Source organism: Danio rerio, chromosome 20 (assembly GCF_049306965.1).
Source record: "Danio rerio strain Tuebingen ecotype United States chromosome 20, GRCz12tu, whole genome shotgun sequence".
Classification (NCBI taxonomy): Eukaryota; Metazoa; Chordata; class Actinopteri; order Cypriniformes; family Danionidae; genus Danio; species Danio rerio.
This window is the reverse complement of record NC_133195.1, coordinates 37,240,000-37,259,173: the sequence shown is the minus strand read 5'-3', so window position 1 is coordinate 37,259,173 and position 19,174 is coordinate 37,240,000. Positions and strand designations below refer to the sequence as shown.

At 35.9% G+C, this 19,174-nt stretch overlaps 2 protein-coding genes across 5 annotated transcripts; one reads left to right on the top strand and one right to left on the bottom strand.

Annotated features, from left to right (window-relative positions):
* Positions 1–692: 692 nt before the first annotated feature.
* Positions 693–4,150, bottom strand: si:dkey-51e6.1. Its single transcript, NM_001030119.2, is given in 3 exon segments — positions 693–789; positions 1,906–2,030; positions 3,964–4,150. Coding segments are annotated over 3 exon segments (348 nt in total). The 5' UTR covers positions 4,106–4,150; the 3' UTR covers positions 693–708.
* Positions 4,151–9,124: 4,974 nt separating this feature from the next.
* On the top strand, positions 9,125–16,675 carry sele (selectin E). 4 transcript variants are annotated; one of them, XM_009294747.4, is made up of 18 exons: positions 9,125–9,235; positions 9,612–9,663; positions 9,744–10,130; positions 10,271–10,381; positions 10,473–10,664; positions 10,744–10,935; positions 11,055–11,237; positions 11,355–11,531; positions 11,730–11,921; positions 12,024–12,209; positions 13,079–13,270; positions 13,363–13,548; positions 13,662–13,838; positions 13,962–14,141; positions 14,232–14,354; positions 14,508–14,529; positions 14,641–14,725; positions 14,838–16,675. In XM_009294747.4, exons 1-17 carry the CDS (start codon positions 9,233–9,235, stop codon positions 14,699–14,701), a joined length of 2,616 nt encoding a protein of 871 aa, XP_009293022.1. In that variant the 5' UTR covers positions 9,125–9,232; the 3' UTR covers positions 14,702–14,725; positions 14,838–16,675. The 4 variants fall into 4 exon arrangements, with proteins under 4 accessions (XP_009293022.1, XP_073788774.1, XP_073788776.1 ...); NM_001130598.2 differs by having other exon boundaries at positions 9,140–9,235; positions 11,052–11,237; XM_073932673.1 differs by lacking the exons at positions 10,744–10,935; positions 11,055–11,237; positions 11,355–11,531; positions 11,730–11,921; positions 12,024–12,209.
* The last annotated feature ends 2,499 nt before the right edge of the window (positions 16,676–19,174 follow it).

The following is a 19,174-nucleotide window of genomic DNA, read 5'->3' as shown; positions in this document are numbered from 1 at the left end:
AACATGCAAACTCCACACAGAAACGCCAACTGAGCCGAGGTTCGAACTAGCGACCTTCTTGCTGTAAGGCGACAGCACTACCTACTGTGCCACTGCCTCGCCCGTGCCTGTCTGTAAGAGACTGAAATCATCTAAGCTCTCTCAGTTAACCTCTTAAAGCTAGTGACAATGAAGGTCATGTTCGTTTGTTTTTTCAGCATGACAGGTCAAAGAAAGATGTTAAATGTTTTAGCTTTAGAAATGGATGGAAATAATACTTATGCACATTTAAAAAAAAAAAAAAATTCACATACTAAATGCATAACTGCACAATAATGGGACTATACAATTAAATTGTAATAGTAAAATAGTGTTTGGTTCAGTTACACGTTTTCTTTACATATCAATACAAAAAGGTAACCCTTGCTTGCATCTCTATGGTCAAATTCCTAGTCCATTGACAATATAACACATAATGAATCACACAGATGATCGTTTATCTGCTCCTGATCTTACAACAGACACATTCCGTGTTGGAGACAGGATGTGTTTATGACGGTGTAAAGCACATGCAGAGTTCCTGTGCAGGCCAGACGTCGCTATCAAAGTCAGTGATCTAAACTCAACTCTGAAACTGCTGACGGAGCAGGGGATGATATTTCAACTTCTCATCAGCTTAATTTTCATCCAAAGTACAAAAAAAGCAATGGCAATTCTCAATCAAGTGCTTTATTCCATAGTTATTTCATAGTCTTTGAAGACACATTTTAGCTTTTCCACTGTGACAGCATGGTCAGCCTTCCCATATGCCTAGAGAAAGAAAAGATATGAGACTTGAAAAGGAGAATCAAACCATAAAAAACGTATACAAAAGTAAATTTAGCCTCTAAAATGTACGTTCAAAAGAATGGTAAACTTACAGTTTTTATGGTCATTTATGAAGTGTAACCTCTGCTTTAAACTTATATTAATATTATCATCTTAAAGGAGCAATATGTAAAAATCAGAACCCTTGTAATTAGCGACATTAAATATGGTTAAGATGTTAAGAATATGGTTATGCTTTAGCCTTCCAACTACTTCTTTTCTATTTTGCACTCAGATATTAAACTGTCACAATGAATACGTTAGCAATGAGTATGATAGCATGTCCCATAGGGTACCTTAGCAATATTTAGAGGAGTATCTTTTCCTATCAACAACAAAAAAAAAAACCAACAATAATGAAACCATTGAGAAAGCAAACCCTTGCTGTTTACACATAACAATTAAATGACTTTAAAATGAAAACCATACACATTTAAATAACTACATATAGCCCCTTTAGGTGTTATATGGGTTGAGAGTATGGCTGAGCAATATATGGTTTGGGCATTGATATTGTAATGTGTGTATGTGCAATAGCCACATCACAGAATTATACGATTTATTAAAGGTTTAAAGATCAAGATATTATTAAATTCTTTTGTTAATTTTCTTTCAGCTTAGTCCCTTCATTCATCAGGGGTCACCACAGCAGAATGAACCGCCAATATTATTAAATAATTAAAAAAAAAAAGATTTATACAACAATGACCATGTTATTTTATGTTTGACTGTTCAATTTAAATTACTTCAAAATGTTTGATTGTTCAATTTTAAATTACAATTCAATACTTGAATACTGCTAGACTCCCTGTTTATTCAACTTTTTATTTCAAATGATTGATCTGTCGTATATACAGTATGCTTGTAATTTATTGTATTGTATGCAGATGCACTGCATAGAAAAAAAACTTAATCGTGCTGATTGATGTAAACTAACTTGAAAATATTCCAAATAGAGCTATTTATATGATCTGTAAAATTGTAGTCATATCGCAGCAAAACAAAATATCTCAATGTCAGATTTTTCCAATATTGTGCAGCCTTAGTTGAGAGTGTTACCGTAGACTCTCCAAACACCCGAAGCTTCTTTTCTGTGTTATTGTGGTCAATCTTGCCGCCTCCAAGACAGTTACACTCCAGCCCCAAAGCCTCCATAGCAGGATTGACCTTTTCAAATATATGATCTGAACAAAAAGAGAAGAAATGAGCCATTAGTATGATATTGTTTACTTTGGAATCTGCTAAAATGCATTCTAAAGTAGGCATGGGCCGGTATAAGATTCTGATGGAATGATAACCTTGGGTAAAAATATCACTGTTTCACAGTATCACGATATTGTAATTACTGCTCTAAAATATCTTCTTTTTAAATGTCTGGGTTAAAAAAAACTATTTTGAAACAATAAAATGTCAGCAAACATTAAAAGATTTCTGCTGTCTTAATTAGTTTCAAAAACACAGATTTCTTTTTAACTTAAAAAGGCATCTTTGGATATCTTTCTTTTCTTTAGATATAAAGTAAGCCACTGCACAGTTCAATACTCAACTCAAAAAACATTAAACATAACAAAACGTACAAATATCTTAGGAACAGTATACCCTAAAACCGGTCCACAAGCTTTCCAACAGTCTTTGTAACTATACATTCCTATAATAATGGCTATTTCTGTAATTTGTTCTGAAATATTGAGGTAAAGTTTATTTTAAATATTCACACATTCTTTCATTTTTTAACAGTGACAACTTGTGACACTTTCTCAATATTGTTTATTACACTACATGGAATATTTCGTTCTGAAATTGCATGTAAATATGACTTCAAAACAACATAAGCACTATTTAACTGACTGTGAACAATGTTGTACTTTGATAGTCATTGGCTCCTAATGTGAGTGATTTCACTCTGAATTATGTGATTAATAATGTGATTGCATTCTGATATTATCTTATTAAGAAGAAAGTCCAAATGTGTGAATAATATAAAACCACCTTTATCCCAATTTCTCAAATTAGAATCTCAGCCCACAGGAAAATAGTATTTTACAGTAAATAGCTACTATAGTGATATGAACCATGCTAGTACTTGTATTAAACTTATATGTTGGTATAACAACTATAGTTATACAAATATATCACCAGATACACTACATTTTCTACAACTACAGGGTAGATTATACCATATTTTGCCAATTATAAATAGACGATCAGGGGGGTCAACTTTTTCGGTAGTAGTTTGGTAATGCATGCTTCAATGAATGAAATTTATGAATGTATTTAAATTACATCAAATTTATTAATAAGATGAAATATTTGTTTTCAGTGTTTTAAGGGATATTTAGTGACTATTTTAGAGGATACTGTAGGTCAAACTATACAAATTATGTGTCAATTTTTTTTAAGGCTACATGCAGATATAAACATTTATTTTGAAAAGAAACGTGTTTTGCGAATACTTAAGATGTCGTTTGGTGCTCTAGAACTGCCAGTTTCAGACTGTTGAATGATATTTTTTCTGGCATTGATTGGCACAATTATGAATTTACAATAGTATGAACCACTATAGTGGGGTTAAATATATATTTGTATTTTACATTTTTATTTATTAATATTTAAGATACAGATCAGATATCATAGAAAACAATTTCTTACTACTAAAGGGCTCACCCCCCATGCGCTTGTTTTGATGTCCTTCAATCAAACGTTAATTAGGGGGACCCCTCTGTAATTTGCACTAATACAATGTACAGTAAAAACTATAAGCATACTACAATATTTATTATAGTTTATTAGTTGACCAGTGCTCTACGTTGTAGCATTCAAAATTAAATAGTAGAAAGATGGTATAATATATACAGTATAATTCAATACAATTCAAAAACACTAAATATAAAATACTACAGTGTGACACTTGTCAATACATGCCGACGTTGTTGTATTGACAAGTTGGTAAAACAGTATCGTCCCCTGGATGTCCATAAACAGCGAGGATCAGAACGGAGGTTAGCAGCTGATTTATAAATACTACAGAGCAATCCGAGGAATATAAAGTTAGCTCGCTCACTCACTTACCGCACTATTCAGACTATCGTTACTGCACTTGAAAGCGTGCGCACTTACTATGATACTCGGCAGTTTTAGTTCCTCTGACTATCACTTTATGATCATTTCCACCTTTAACTTTTAGGTTCACTTGTATGTATTTAAAAACGCCCTCGGGATCGATGTCGACGTCGGGAACTTTGCTCAAAGCGTCTGCCATCTTCGCAGTGCCAGCAGAAGAGAGCAGGCGAATGAAGCCAACCTTATACAGTAAACACATTCTTAAAGCTATATCAACAGCAAAACTACAAACCGGAAGTGAACCGGAACGTTATTCGTGTATATTGTGTTTTATGTTTGTTCCTGGTGGTTTATGCAACAAAAAAAAATTAATAGGCCTACTTTCTTTATTTTCACAGATGGTTAAAAAGATTAAAAAATCTGTAAAAGGGAGGATATTTAAAGCAGTAACCTATATTTATGCAAATTATTCATTTGCCAGATCTAGTTCTACATGCAGAGGAAAGCTTGACTTTATTTGTCGGTGTCTGACATATTTTGGCTTATCTCACTCTCGCCACCCCTTCCTTTCTATACAGACCTGTGGACTTTCCCGACAACAGCAAGTTTGTCTAATCAAACTATTTTAGCATTTTCCCATTTTGTTAAGCCAGAAAAAATGATTAAGTCTATTTAATTTTAAATAGGCCTGTACACAACAGTAATGCAATAAATATTAGCCTAAATTGTGCAAAATATATAGGCTAGTTATTAGTATTTGGTTCAGGTTGTCTCTTTCAATTGTTTTGTCTTTTCGGAAGTCTTTTATTTATTTATTTTTAGTATCATAAAACTGTAGTATTGCATCTTTAAAAGCTACAATTTATAGTGAGAATATATTTGAGAGTGTTTTGAAATATTGTTTTGACTGTCCTTATATTATATATGTATATGAAGAGTTCAGATGCAAAATACTCTAAGTGCCATCTGAAAATTTCTAATATGACCATTTTCTGAGACTCATTATATGTTATGTTATATAAAATATATATTTATCAAGCTTTGTGTTTGTGTTTTTCAGGTAATAATCTTTTCAGTGATGTTCTCGGTCGAATTTAAGCATTGTTAAGCATTAAAGAAACAATAAACAATCTAAATATCATGTGTAAGCAGAAAATATTATTGTCCATCCTTTCCTAACTGAAGGTGCATTTTCAACACATGGTCCCATAGTTGAAGAATTTGATTATAATGAATTGATTCAACATCCAATACAATAATCTGGGACCAAAAATAAATGTACACATTGATCATTCAAAAAACAAAACATAATATTACAACCATCCTCAACTTGAATGTGTTAATAATTGTTTTTTTAATAGACATATTATTTGAGCTGTAATACTTTTCTTTTCATTGTATATTTTTTCTGTTGTTTTTTCACTCATTTTAACGGTGCACTTGTGGGTGCTATTTCTGTAATGAGGAAGCTGGTACAACACTGAGCAAACACACTAAACAGAGTGGCATCCTAGAAGGTTCAAGGTCTCACGAAATTTCATAATGAGAAATTCCTGGAGAGCTTAACAATAATGGCTTTTAAACAAAGCAAATATAATACCACCCAGGTATGATTGATAAAACTCTACACTAATTTCTTGTCTATTTTTAAATTCAATTAAATGGTATTGGACATATATTATTGTCAAATACGTCTTCTGATCTAACGCTTGTTATTTTGGTATGAGAAAATTTTAGTTTATGGTTTATTTTATTAACATTTTATGGGAGTCATATGCTTATGGCATGTTTACATGATGTTCTCTACGCTGAACATGGAATTAACGTTGCCATTAATTGTCTTTCCATGAAACTGGGAAGATGAAAGCATTAGTTGAATTGTTACTGGCAACATCTTCTCTGTAATGCCCCCTGTGACCCATATTGTCTCGCTCTTTCCTTTATAAACAGAGCTGTAGATATCCACAGGAAATGGGGGTGTTTTTGCCATTATTTCTTCCTGCTAATCATTTTTAATACCAAAAAGTAAAAGTGTTCTCTTAAAGTTAATCAGGTGGTCCAAAAATTGGTATAATTCATTCCTTCATTTGCTTTTCGGCTTAGTCCATCAGTTAATCAGGGGTCGCCACAGTGGAATGAACCTATATCCAATGTATGTTTTACGCAGCGGATGCCCTTCCAGCTGCAACCCAACACTGGGAAACATTCATACACACTCATTCACACAAATACACTACGGACAATTTAGCTTACTCAATTCACCTATACCACGTCTTTGGGCTTGTGGGGGAAACCAGAGCACCCGGAGGAAACCCATGCAAACACGGGGAGAACATGAAAACTCCAAACAGAAACGCTAACTGACCCAGCCAGGGCTCGAACCAGCAAGCTTCCTGCTGTGAGGCGATCCTGCTACCCACTGCGCCACCGTGCTGCGGGTATAATTCATATTTTGAAAATATGTTTTCTCTTTTGCTCATCAAGGTTTTCCCTTAATTTTTATGCCAAGTAAAGATGTCATTGTTAATACAGCATTTTTTTTTAAACCCACTTCAACAAATTTTCAATATACTGCCTATATCGAAAGTAATGATATTAAAAAATAGTAAAGACACAAGAAAAATAATAATAAAAAAGCTAAGTTGAATAAAACAAGGTATTATTCATTTATTCATTTTCTTGTCGGCTTATTCCTTTTATTGATCTGGGGTCGCAACAGCGGAATGAACCGCCAACTTATCCAGCAAGTTTTTACGCAGCGGATGCCCTTCTAGCCGCAACCCATCTCTGGGAAACATCCACACACACATTCACACAAACACTCATACACTACGGACAATTTAGCCTACCCAATTCACCTGTACCGCATGTCTTTGGACTGTGGGGAAAACCGGAACACCTGGAGGAAACCAACGAGAAACGCAGGGAGAACATACAAACTCCACACAGAAAAGCCAACTGAGCCGAGGTTCGAACCAACGACCTTCTTGCTGTGAGGTGACAGCACTACCTACTGCGCCACTGCGTCGCCCCAACAAGATATAAATAAATAAATAAATAATCAGACAACAATAATGGATGTTATAGTAAGGGATAATGCTGTGCTATCTTACAATGATGTCTAGCGTAGACTAAGCATGAGGGTCTGGACAGAGAGAGAGAAAAAAGTGAAATTACAGTTACATACAAAATAAGTTACATTATTCCCCAGGAAGTACATTTATAGCAGAGAAATATGATAATAAGAGTTGACAAAAATATGAGAATTTGCTAGAACCTTTAATTGAATATTACATTTTTTTTTTCCCAAGTGTAGATATAACATCAGATCTTGAAGTTAGTGTGATGCTTTAGGTAGATTTAAAGATTTCCAGTGCAATAAAATTTGCGAGCCGGTAGGGATGCAAATGCAAAAATGTTTTGTTGTCTTTGAGTTTAATTAATCCAAGTGGAATGCCGAACAATGCAAATTCCACACATGACTTAAGCTGTACTTCACACTTTAGACAATTTATCGAATATGGTTGACCAGTAAGGAATAAGCTTAGGGCACATCCAAAACATGTGAGAAAAGTCTGCTTCGCTTGTGACACCTTATACAGGTCTTCTCAAAAATAGAGTTAAAAGAGGCTATCTGTGATCTACTTAGATTTATTCGATGTGACACTTTAAATTGCATGAAATATATTTTAAAAAGGACTCAAATGATTCAGTGTCAAACAATCCTTCAGAAATACTGCTTGTTGGTGCTCAATTAATAATCATTCTAAGGGTTATAACGGTTCCTGATATTATCGTATATACTTATATTATTATATATTTTAATTATATATTAAAAGCAGGCTTGGTTGCTCAATATTCTTTTCCAGAAACTTTAATTTGTTTACTAGAAAGTTCAAAAGAACATCATTTTTTTTAAAATGTAAAAATGTTTTACTTAAACTAGAATCAATTTAACAAGTCTTTGTTGAATAAAAGTCATTTCTAAATTTTAAATCTTACATTTTTCCCGAATGTTTTAATAGTAGTTTACATGAACAGATGATGCCAACCATAGAGGACTTCTAGAGGTCTCCATAACGCTGGACCAGGCCATATCCTGAGCAAATGCTGTGGTGGTTATGGAGGAGTTGGAGAGCATGAGACTTATTCCTGAAAGACGCCAGTGACAGATGAGTCTTTGGATTATTCCCGTAGATCAGCCTGATAACCCGCCGGTTATACCTACTTACACCAGCAGCTTCTCCACGATTAATGTCCAGCGTTCTCCACCCTCCGGCACCAACAGACTAAAGCTCTGCACATGAAGTTTGGCCAGAGGAGAAATGGTCGTGTCCAACTAAGCTTGGTTTCTCTCAAGGTGTTTTTCCTTCACTTTCATCAATTGGTGAAGTTTGTTCCTCACCACTGTCGCCTCTGGATTGCTTGGTTTGGGACTTGTTGAGCTGCACATCGATGGATTTGCTCTTCAGTGTTTGGACGTTCAGCAGTGAAAATTAAACCACACTAAACTGAACTTCAACTCTGAAAACTGGACTGACAGACTTTCAATTTACTAGAACTATGTTAAGCTGCTTTGACACAATCTACATTGTAAAAGCACTATAGAAATGAAGATGAATTTAATTTATATGGTTTACACAAAAATGTTAAGCAACACAATTGTTTTCAAGATATTTTGAAAAATGTTGGTAACCAGTAGCTATTGACTTGCATAGTTTGAAAAAAAAAACCTCATATTTACTGGTTTCTAACAATCTTAAAATATCTTCTTTTGTCTACAGCATATAAAAGAAACTCAAATAGAAAACCAAATGCTTTGACCAGTGCTAGTAAACAATTAGAGAATTTGGGTGAAGCAAATCAGCATTTAATATTTAAGCAGCAAATAAGCATTTTAAAATAGTTCATCATAAAAATAGTTTTTTTTTTTCTGGTAATAAAATATTAGTCATCCTGATGTGGGTGTATCAGATCGAGACACCTCCTTCCTGAAACATCATTTCCTTGCACACTTCCTTAAGAAAGTGGAGTGCTAAAAAATTGAAAGTGTTTGAAAAGAAAAGGCAGTTTCCTCCTTGATCAGGATTGGAGAGGGGTTTTTCCAGAGTCCTGAATTCCTTTGCTTGTATTGGCTGATGTCACAAGTGGATCCGGGAAGGGAAGTCTTTATCCACAGCTGAGCCCCTATATAAATGCCCCAACACAGCAACTCCAAGACCAGACTCCCAATCAAAGCCATCAAACAATAAAAGGGGGCAAAAAGTACAGAACTACAAACTACAGAAAGGACCATAAACAGGACCACTGCAGAACATCACTGATAATGGTAAGTAAAGCATTAACAATATGCATTTAAATTATTTTAAGATGCCACAAGGGGAAATTCTGTCATCATTTACTCACCCTTTACCCGTTTCAAACTATTTTCAGTTTGTTCTGTTGAACACAAAATGAGATATTTTGAAAAATGTTGGAAACCTGTAACCATTGACTTCCCTTTGTTTTTCCTACAATGGTTGTCAGTGGTTACAGGCATCCAACTTTCTTCAATATGTCATATTTTGTGTTCAACAGAGGAAAGAAAATCAAACAGGTTTGAGTAAATAATAACAGATTTTTTTTCAGATCAGTTTTTGGTGAAATATCCATTTAAGTATCAATTATTAAGATCATCTAAGTGATATAATTATTTTATTTTGCAGGACATTTGCAACAAGTTGCAGTTCTTTGCTTCGTTTGTTCTTATCTCTTCAGGTAGGAAAGTAAACCATATAACTGCATACTGTAAATAGTTCAAATAGTTCATTAATAGTTCCAATGTTTCATTTCTGCAGCGCTAAACTTATGGAGATGCAGTGAAGGTTGGTCATACCACTACTCAGACTCCACCATGACATGGCAAAATGCCAGAAACTGGTGCAGGCAGCACTACACCGACTTGGTGGCCATCCAGAACAAAAATGAGATTGCTCACCTCAACGGAATTCTTCCAAGACGCAATGGCTATTACTGGATTGGTATTCGTAAAATTAATAACCAGTGGACCTGGGTGGGAACTAACAAAACACTTACTGCTGAAGCTGAAAACTGGGCAGAAAAGGAGCCCAACAACAAAGGAAATAATCAAGACTGTGTGGAAATATATATTCAAAGAGAGAAAGATGAAGGTAAATGGAATGATGAATCCTGCTCAAAATCAAAGACAGCGTTGTGCTACACGGGTAGGTAGCTTTTACGGATTTATAAGATCTTGTATGGCCTTCCAACCAATGCATTTAGATGAAAATGAAAAGTCATTCTGCTGTATTTGTTGTATAAATACAACCATCATCAAATAAGTATGCTGTTGTCTTTACCTTAGCTTCCTGCGCGAGTGACTCCTGTGTCAGTGGTCATGGAGAGTGTGTAGAAACCATAAACAGTCATACATGCTCATGCTTTGAAGGCTTCTATGGAAAAGTATGTGAAAATGGTGAGTAACATTTTCTGGTGATGTTTCCCATATCAGTTCTGACAATGAAAGGTGTAAAATCTAAACTGTGTGACTTTTTTCTGCTGTTTAGTTGTTAAATGTGAACCAAATGAAGTCAATGCATTGGATCATTCTAGTAAGCAGTGCTCTCATCCTCATGGAAACTTCGCATATGACTCTCAGTGTGAATATTCATGTGAGGAGGGTTATGAACTGAAGGGTTCCAGTACAACGAGATGCAATTTTACAGCGGAGTGGACAAGCAAACCACCATCTTGTGAGCGTAAGTGGAATTTACAGTGCAAATAAAAACAATGCATTTCATCACTCATTTTTTAAAGCACTTTCACATCATTTTGCAGTTGTTCAATGCCCACAGCTGAACAAACCACTGAAAGGTGGCATGCAGTGTAATCATCCGATGGGTCAGTTCAGCTATCAGTCCAGCTGTGAGTTTGTGTGTGATGAAGGATACAAACTGCGAGACTCCAGCTCTTCTACTCTGATCTGTGGAGCAACGGGACACTGGAATGATTCACAGCCCACTTGTGAAAGTAAGAAAGATTTGCTTTTATGAGAACTACTTTGCTGCAGTCCTACTCTTGTCTTTTTTCAGCTCTAATCTTTATCTTTGAGATGAATAATCCTGATCTTATTTTCTGATTTTCAGTAGTAAAATGCAAAGCAAAGGATATCACCCCACCAGCTCATGCTAAAGTCCACTGCACTAATGAAGATATACCCTATAAATCTCAGTGTGAATATTCCTGTGAGGAGGGTTATGAACTAAAGGGTTCAAGTACAACAACGTGCACTTCAACAACAGAGTGGTCAAGTGAACCAACAACCTGTGAACGTGAGTAGCATTTATATTGTCTAAAGTTACAGATTTATATGTACATATGTCTTTTTATTTTTATTACTCTAATCAAAATTTGCTAATCTCTTCACAATTTTCCTCCTCACCATTCAGTTGTTCAGTGTCCAGCCCTTGAAAAACCTGTCAATGGCGATCTCAGCTGCACTTTAAGCTTTAGTTATGGGAGTAAATGCAGCTTCAGTTGTGGAGAAGGATTCATCCTCACAGGAGTTTCAGAGACCAGCTGTACAAAAACAGCAGAGTGGAGTCAGGAACCACCTCGCTGTGAAGGTAATAAACAAACTCTTGCTCCATCAATAAATTCACAGACTTTTTTTAATTTATCTTAATAAAACTTTTAGTTTTAGATTTATCACTAACTCATCAGCTTTTAAATGCCTGTTTAATTTGCACTGACAACATCTGCCAATACTGCTTCAGACTATTTAAAATATTTCACCTTGAAATTTCTGTGGAATTTCTTTGCAGTTGTTCAATGCTCAGAGTTGGCCAATCCACAGAAAGGTGGCATGCAATGTAATCATCCGATGGGTCAGTTCAGCTATCAGTCCAGCTGTGAGTTTGTGTGTGATGAAGGATACAAACTGCAGAACTCCAGCTCCTCTACGCTGATCTGTGGAGCAACGGGACTCTGGAATGATTCACAGCCCACTTGTGAAAGTAAGAAAGATTTGCTTCAACAAGAATATTTTAGCAGCTATTACTCTTGGCTTTTTTCAGCTCTTTGAGATGTATAAAACTGATGCTGTTTTATTATTTTAGTTGTAAAATGCAAAGCAAGGGATCTCACCACACCAGCTAATGCTAAGGTCCACTGCACTAATGAAAATATACCCTATGAATCTCAGTGTGAATATTCCTGTGAGGAAGGTTATGAACTAAAGGGTTCAAGTACAACAATGTGCACTTCAACAACAGAGTGGTCAAACGAACCACCAACCTGTGAACGTGAGTATCATGGTAGTTGTGGTCTTCATTACATCATATATGGGACTCCTGTAGACCATTTCAAAGTGGTGATGACATTTGGCTCATAAACATTCCCTGCTTGTCAAACTATTTCATAACTATAACAAGAGGCAATTCAGTTGTAGCTTTATGTTTAAGCAGCTATAACATTATTTATCAATATGTTGAGCTCATTGGATTCTCTGGAGCTGTGGAAATAAAAAATGTAAAAGAGGAAATACTTTATGACCTTTGTTTACGTCCCTCAAAATGGTCTACAGAAGTCATGTTCACGATTGAAATAAAGTATTCAAGACTTATTATCATCATGTGAAGCAGAGTTAAACTGAAAGCTGTCGAAGTGAAATGAGAATGCTTAAACAATTGCTATTGAAAAGCAAATGCAACAAGCACGAAAGCAGTGGAGCTTTTAATATGTCACAGTCTGAAAAAACGCACATGATGTTAAAGCATCTTTGGTGTTTGCCTGTTTTCTATAAACCCAAACCGGAAATCAAGAGTGTATGATGCCATTAGCATGATGGCACAGGACATGGCCTGTGTCACTAGTTAAAATTGCTTGTTTTTCTTACTTTGAACAATCTTTGAATCATTTGGGATAATGTGAGTACACAAGTCTGCAATATTTATAATTTTGTTCTAGTGTTTTTGGACAGTTTAATGGAAAAATCTTAAATGTTGTGCCTTTAATGTATTTAAAAAAAATGTCTTCTAAGTGAATTTTATCACCAACTCATTAGCTTTTAAAAATCTAAGTTTAATTTGCACTAACAACATTTGCAGATACTGCTTTAAACAACTTAAATTATGTACACTTTACCTTGAAATATCTGTTGACTTTTTTACAGTTGTTCAATGCCCAGAGCTGGCCAAACCACTGGAAGGTGACATGTATTGTAATCATCCGATGGGTCAGTTCAGCTATCTGTCCAGCTGTACGTTTGTGTGTGATGAAGGATACAATCTGCGAGACTCCAGCTCCTCCACTCTGATCTGTGGAGCAACGGGACACTGGAATGATTCACAGCCCACTTGTGAAAGTAAGAAAGATTTGCTTTTATGAGAACTATTTTGCCGCAGTCCTACTCTTGTCTTTGAGATGAATAATTATGATACATTTTCTGATTTTTAGTTGTAAAATGCAAAGAAGAGGATATCACACCACCAGCTCATGCTAAAGTCCACTGCACTAATGAAGATATACCCTATGAGTCTCAGTGTGAATATTCCTGTGAGGAGGGTTATGAACTAAAGGGTTCAAGTACAACGACGTGCACTTCAACAACAGAGTGGTCAAGTGAACCAACAATTTGTGAACGTGAGTGTGCAATGCAAAATATATATATTTTAAAAGACAGACAAGCATCTTTTTTAGAAACCTCTCATAATAGCGTGCTAATCTGTCCATAATGTTTCTCTTTACCATTACAGTTATTCAGTGCCCAGCCCTTGATAATCTTGTCAATGGAGATCTCAGCTGCAATTCAAGCTTTAGTTATGGGAGTAAATGCAGCTTCAGTTGTGCAGAAGGATTCATTCTCCAGGGAGCTTCAGAGATCAGCTGTACAAATACAGCAGAGTGGAGTCAGAAACCACCTCACTGTGAAGGTAACGAACAAATCTTGCCTCATTTATCCATTTACAGGTTGATTTATTATCTAAATCTAGCTTATGTGTGTACTATGTGTCATTTTTTAATACAAAACACATTGTTGTTCTTTTCAACTGTAGCTGTGGTTTGTCCTCAACTTTCTGACCCAGCAAATGGGTACACAAACTGTTCATCTGATGAACCCTTCTTTGGCACCATCTGCAACTTCATCTGTTTTGATGGCCACCAGCTTGACAGTAATGAGACAGTGATGTGCAGCCATGATGGGAGATGGTCAGGGGAAGTGGCGGTATGTCAAGGTAAATGGCTGATATTAATAAGCAGAGATGTCATTTAGGTGATAGAGTGAGACCGACATTCTACAGCTTTCTCTTTAACTATATTTACAGCTCAACCTGGTCCCTCTAAATCGCTCTTCAAAGCAACAGAAGTGGCTCTTGGCGTTGCAGGAACTGTCGGCAGCTCCAGTCTGTTCTTAGTCTACTGGATACTGAAGAAACTGAAGAGTAACGGTGAGCCAAACAGTCTACTGAGTTTTATTATGTGACAGCTTTAACATATTGTAGTATAGCAAACTAGAATCTGTCCTTCCATGTTGTTCATAAATAATTGAACAAAAATAACTTAAATACTAATTAAAATGTCTTTTTTGTTTTTGTTTTCAGCTAACAAGTTTAAACTGAACAGGTGAGATCTGGCTTATTTTAATACACGTATTATTTATCAGTCTAGTGCTCTTGGTTTATGCATATAGAATATATTTTGTTTAACTCTGCTTTTGTCTTTTTTTATTTCTAGCACTTTGGATACTGTGGATCCACCGCAGGCTTATAAGAGCAGTATTGACAGTCTCCTATAGAGCAAAAGTGCTTCAAACTACACTGTGAGCATATATTCCTCATAATGCACATATAAAGTCAGTTTGGGTAATGATAATGAGTTTATTCCAGTAAAAAGTTTATTAAAAACTAATTTAACCTTGTTTGTTTTTACAGGATCTTATATGGCTGTAGTGGAAACACTTCAGAAGATATTCTTTATCCAGTATGATGGGCATTTTCCATGCAGACTGCAGTCCCTAAATTAATGTGATTTCTACTTCCCAATGGAAGCATTATTTACTTGAGTTGAACATATTGTTCTTTACTGTTTAACCCTCTGAGGATGTTTTGGGGGGGACAAGAGGAGTTCTGAAGTGCCCTGACACTTGTGCTTTTATCAGTTTCTTATGAACATATAATTTGCTAAAGTCTATTAACACTGTAAACAGCACAAAGTGAGCTACAATATTTTAGCAATATTTATGTACATGATTGTGTTGTTGAAAAGGAAACGTTTATGCATGGTTGGTGAAAATAATAAATGTTGAAGTCACTGAAATAACTCCATAAAACACATACATAATTTTGTAGCCTAGAGCTTTTGCTTCAAAATTATGTGATCATATTGTTTGTTTGTTTTCAGGAAACAATAAATTGATTTAAGTCAGGGGTATCCAGGCTCAGCCCTGGAGGACCACTGTCCTGGAGAGTTTAGCTCCAACCCAAATTAAACACACCTGAACCAGCTAATCAAGCTCTTATTAGATATACTAGAAATTTTCTGACAGGTGTGTTGAAGCAAGATGGAGCTAAACTCAGCCGGATACTAGCCCTCCAGGACCAACTTGGTACACCCCTCAATAAAGTGAAGTTTATTTATAAACTAATTTCGAGAGGATCATGTGCTTATGATTGTCCACAGCTGGTCCAGCATTGGCTAATACATGATTCACCAATCAGATGATTCCTAACCTGCTATAAATAACCAAAATGTCTTACCTCAGTATCTTCGTTTTGAAGAATCCCTCCTCCCACCCCTACTCCCCCTCCTTTCTAGATTGGGCACTGTTGCCTTACAGCAAAAATGTTACTGGTTAAAGTCCCAACTGAACCAGTTGACATTTCTGTGTGGAGTTTGCTTGTTCTCCCCGTACTTGCATGTGTTTCCCCTGGGTTCCTCCCACAGTCCTAAATTGAACATTCTAAATTGGTATCATAGTCGAACGCTTAGTAAGCCATATATCTCTCTTTAGCCATTCCTTTATTTGTTATTAGCCAGAATTAAGTTGGGGGAGTTCATCTAGATCTACCTGAGCTCAAACTCCCCTCTAGCTCTGTTAATGGGAGGGAGCCCAGGGCTCGAGGATCTTATAAGCTCAGAGCTCTCTACAGGGACAGCATGCCAAATAAGCTTTTTAATCAATCATCAGCTAAATGTGAACTTCTGAAATATTCTAAGAAACTTTTTGGGTGGAAAGGATCTATGCGAGGAGATCATGCAGTGATTCACACCTGAGAAGACAAATACTTGCATAATGAGTTGCATAATGGACCATCCAGATAGGTAGATAACTGAGAGGGGAGAGTCATAAGAAAGACTGTGAGGAGGACAAAATAAGTTTAAAATATTTATATACATTTATGATGTTTTAGTTTACTGAGAATATCAATAGCTTTCACACAAAATAACTTGATATGCACTTTGAGTGCAGTTTAACGCTTTATTGTGCATATTGTTTTGTTGTAATTATGAATAGAAATATAGGCCCTTTACGGCTGTGTTTTTCTTATCAGGACTAAAAAAATGAGAGTATTTTAAGCTCCTTTTTTGTCATCACATAGAAAAGTGCTAAAACACATATAGCCTATACATTTGCCAACCCCAGGGAGTGTAATATATATTTTCATATTAATTCTGTGTTAAAGAAAACATTTTTGTACTATTTATTTAGCAAAAACTGTAGCTGTCTGATTACTATTTGTAAAGTTCAATAAAGTTTTGCTTTCATTGACATGAGGTCTTGGCTGTTTTAATGCATTTATCAGTTTCAGATGAGACCTAAAACTTCATAAAAATAAACATCATTCATCAACATTAAAGTATAAATAAACGTTTAATGTGACTATTCAGACTTTCCCATTCCACAAATGTCTTATTATTGTAGCCAATCTGCATTGTCTTGTCATATATTCAAACTTGTTCCTTCAATCAATCAGAAAATGATAAGTCGTTACCAGTAAAATAAACTATACATTTAAAAACTTACAAAACGAGTCTAAAATATGACAGAAATCATTATTCCTGATCATTGCTCTTGATATTTAAGATCAGAAAAATATATAGTTGCCTTTATGAAAAATAAGTATACTTTTTAGGTTCATTTTAGTATGTATACTAAGGTAATGTTAAAGTATATTTTAAGTAAACTTCACGTATTAACATATATGTACTAGTATAATGCTTGCAAGACTGGCAGAATGGGGACAAGGGTTTCAGCCAGCATAATCACAAACACAGGCACTCCACAGGGCTGTATCCTCAGTTCCATCCTCTACACATTGTTCACCCAAAACTGTGTGGCCTCCCACAAGTACAACATCATCCTAAAGTTTGCAGTGGACAAGAGGAAAGAGAGAAGCCCCCATTAGCCACTGCTTATGTGTGGACTGGAAGTGGAGAGGGTGAGTATATCTGGGGGTCCGCATCAGAGAGGACCTCCTCTGGAAGCTCAACACTACACAGCTGATGAAGAAAATTCAGCAGCGGCTGTACTTCCTGGGGAGGCTAATGAAGTCTGGCATGTAACCAAGGATTTTCAGCAACTTCTTAAGCTGCAATGTTGAGTCTATCCTGACTAAATGCATCACCGTGTGGTATGGTACGACAGCTCTACTGTCATGGACTGAAAACACCTGCAAAGAGTAGTGATGACTGCATCTAAGATCACCAGGAATCCTTTGCCCTCTCTGTAAAGGATCTGTCATCGCAGAGTCCACATGATAGCTGTCTCCATCATCAAGGACTCCAACTCTCTCCTTCCCATAAAAACATCCAACAGTATTCCAGATTGGGAAACAGTTCACCAAATCAGGCAGGCAGCAGACTTGCGGTATAATGCTAAAATGCTAAACTATTCACTATTCACTGAAGAGCAGTCAGTAGAAGTACATTTCAGGAAAGTACATACAAAGTCTAATAAAAGTGTATGCTGTTTTTAAATTTAAAAGAAGTACACTATTAGTACACTTGAATAGATCTTTTTGGTAAGGAAGTACATTTTAGAGACATACATAGGAGTAGACTCAAAGTATGCTCTTATTTTGTAGTTTAAAAGAAGTGTACCAACAGTACACGCGAATAAACTTCTTTAACATAAGGGTGTGTTTAGAGATAATATTCTGACAGCAATAACAAAACATGAACATGCATAATCACTACAAGAAAAATCCAATAACTTTCGTATCTGCACTTTGGTTGTTATTTTATGTTGAATTTAGCAAGAGCACAAAATATAGCCAGAGTGAGTTGTGTTGCAACCAATCCAAAAGCCTCTGATTAGTCGTTGCATTCAAAAGCTCAACAGAAACATAGTTGTTTGTTTTCAAAGTTGTAAAACCATGCAAATAAATAAATGCATACGTCTATACACCGTTTTAATTAAACTTTTCAGTTTGTAAGATAATATACACTCACCGGCCACTTTATTAGGTACATCTTACTAGTACCGGGTTGTACCCCTTTTTGCCTACAGAACTGCCTTAATCCTTCGTGGCATAGCTTCAACAAGGTACTGAAAATATTCCTCAGAGATCTATATTGACCTGACAGCATCATGTTGTTGATGCAGATCTCCCGTTCCACCACATCCCAAAAGTTCTGGTGACTGTAGAGGCCATTTGAGTACAGTAAACTCATTGTCATGTTCAGCAGAAATGAAGACCCATCAGAGCAGGCAACATTTTTTCAATCTTCTATTGTCCAATTTTGGTGAGCCTGTGCAAATTGTAGCCTCAGTTTCCTGTTCTTAGCTGACAGAAGTGGCACCCAGTGTGGTCTTCTGCTGCTGTGTAGCCCATCCAACTCAAGGTTCGACGTGTTGTGCGTTCAGAGATGATCTTCTGCATACCTTCGTTGTAACGAGTGGTTATTTAGTTACTGTTGCCTCTCTATCAGCTGGAACAAGTCAGGCCATTCTCCTCTGACCTCTGGCTCGGTTTGAACTGCAGCAGATCATCTTGACCATGTCTACATGCCTAAATGCATTGAGTTGCTGCCATGTGATTGGCTGATTAGAAATTTACGCTAACGAGCAGTTGAACAGGTTTACCTAATAAATTTGCCGGTAAGTGTATAATATTTTTGCTGTTTATTTTTTTGGTACTGTTATATTGAATTCAGGTATTTATAATTTATTTTAGTGACATTTTTCTTTGATCCCTCTTTGTTTTCCAACTCCAAACGTCAGTAATCTAAAAGCAAACTGGAGTCTCAATTAAAGTTGCTGCACTCT

Coding starts and splice junctions, on each gene's coding strand:
- sele (NM_001130598.2), top strand. Junction 10,665..10,743: donor CAAACCACCATCTTGTGAGC/GTAAGTGGAATT, acceptor ATCATTTTGCAG/TTGTTCAATGCCCACAGCTG. Junction 12,210..13,078: donor CGAACCACCAACCTGTGAAC/GTGAGTATCATG, acceptor ACTTTTTTACAG/TTGTTCAATGCCCAGAGCTG.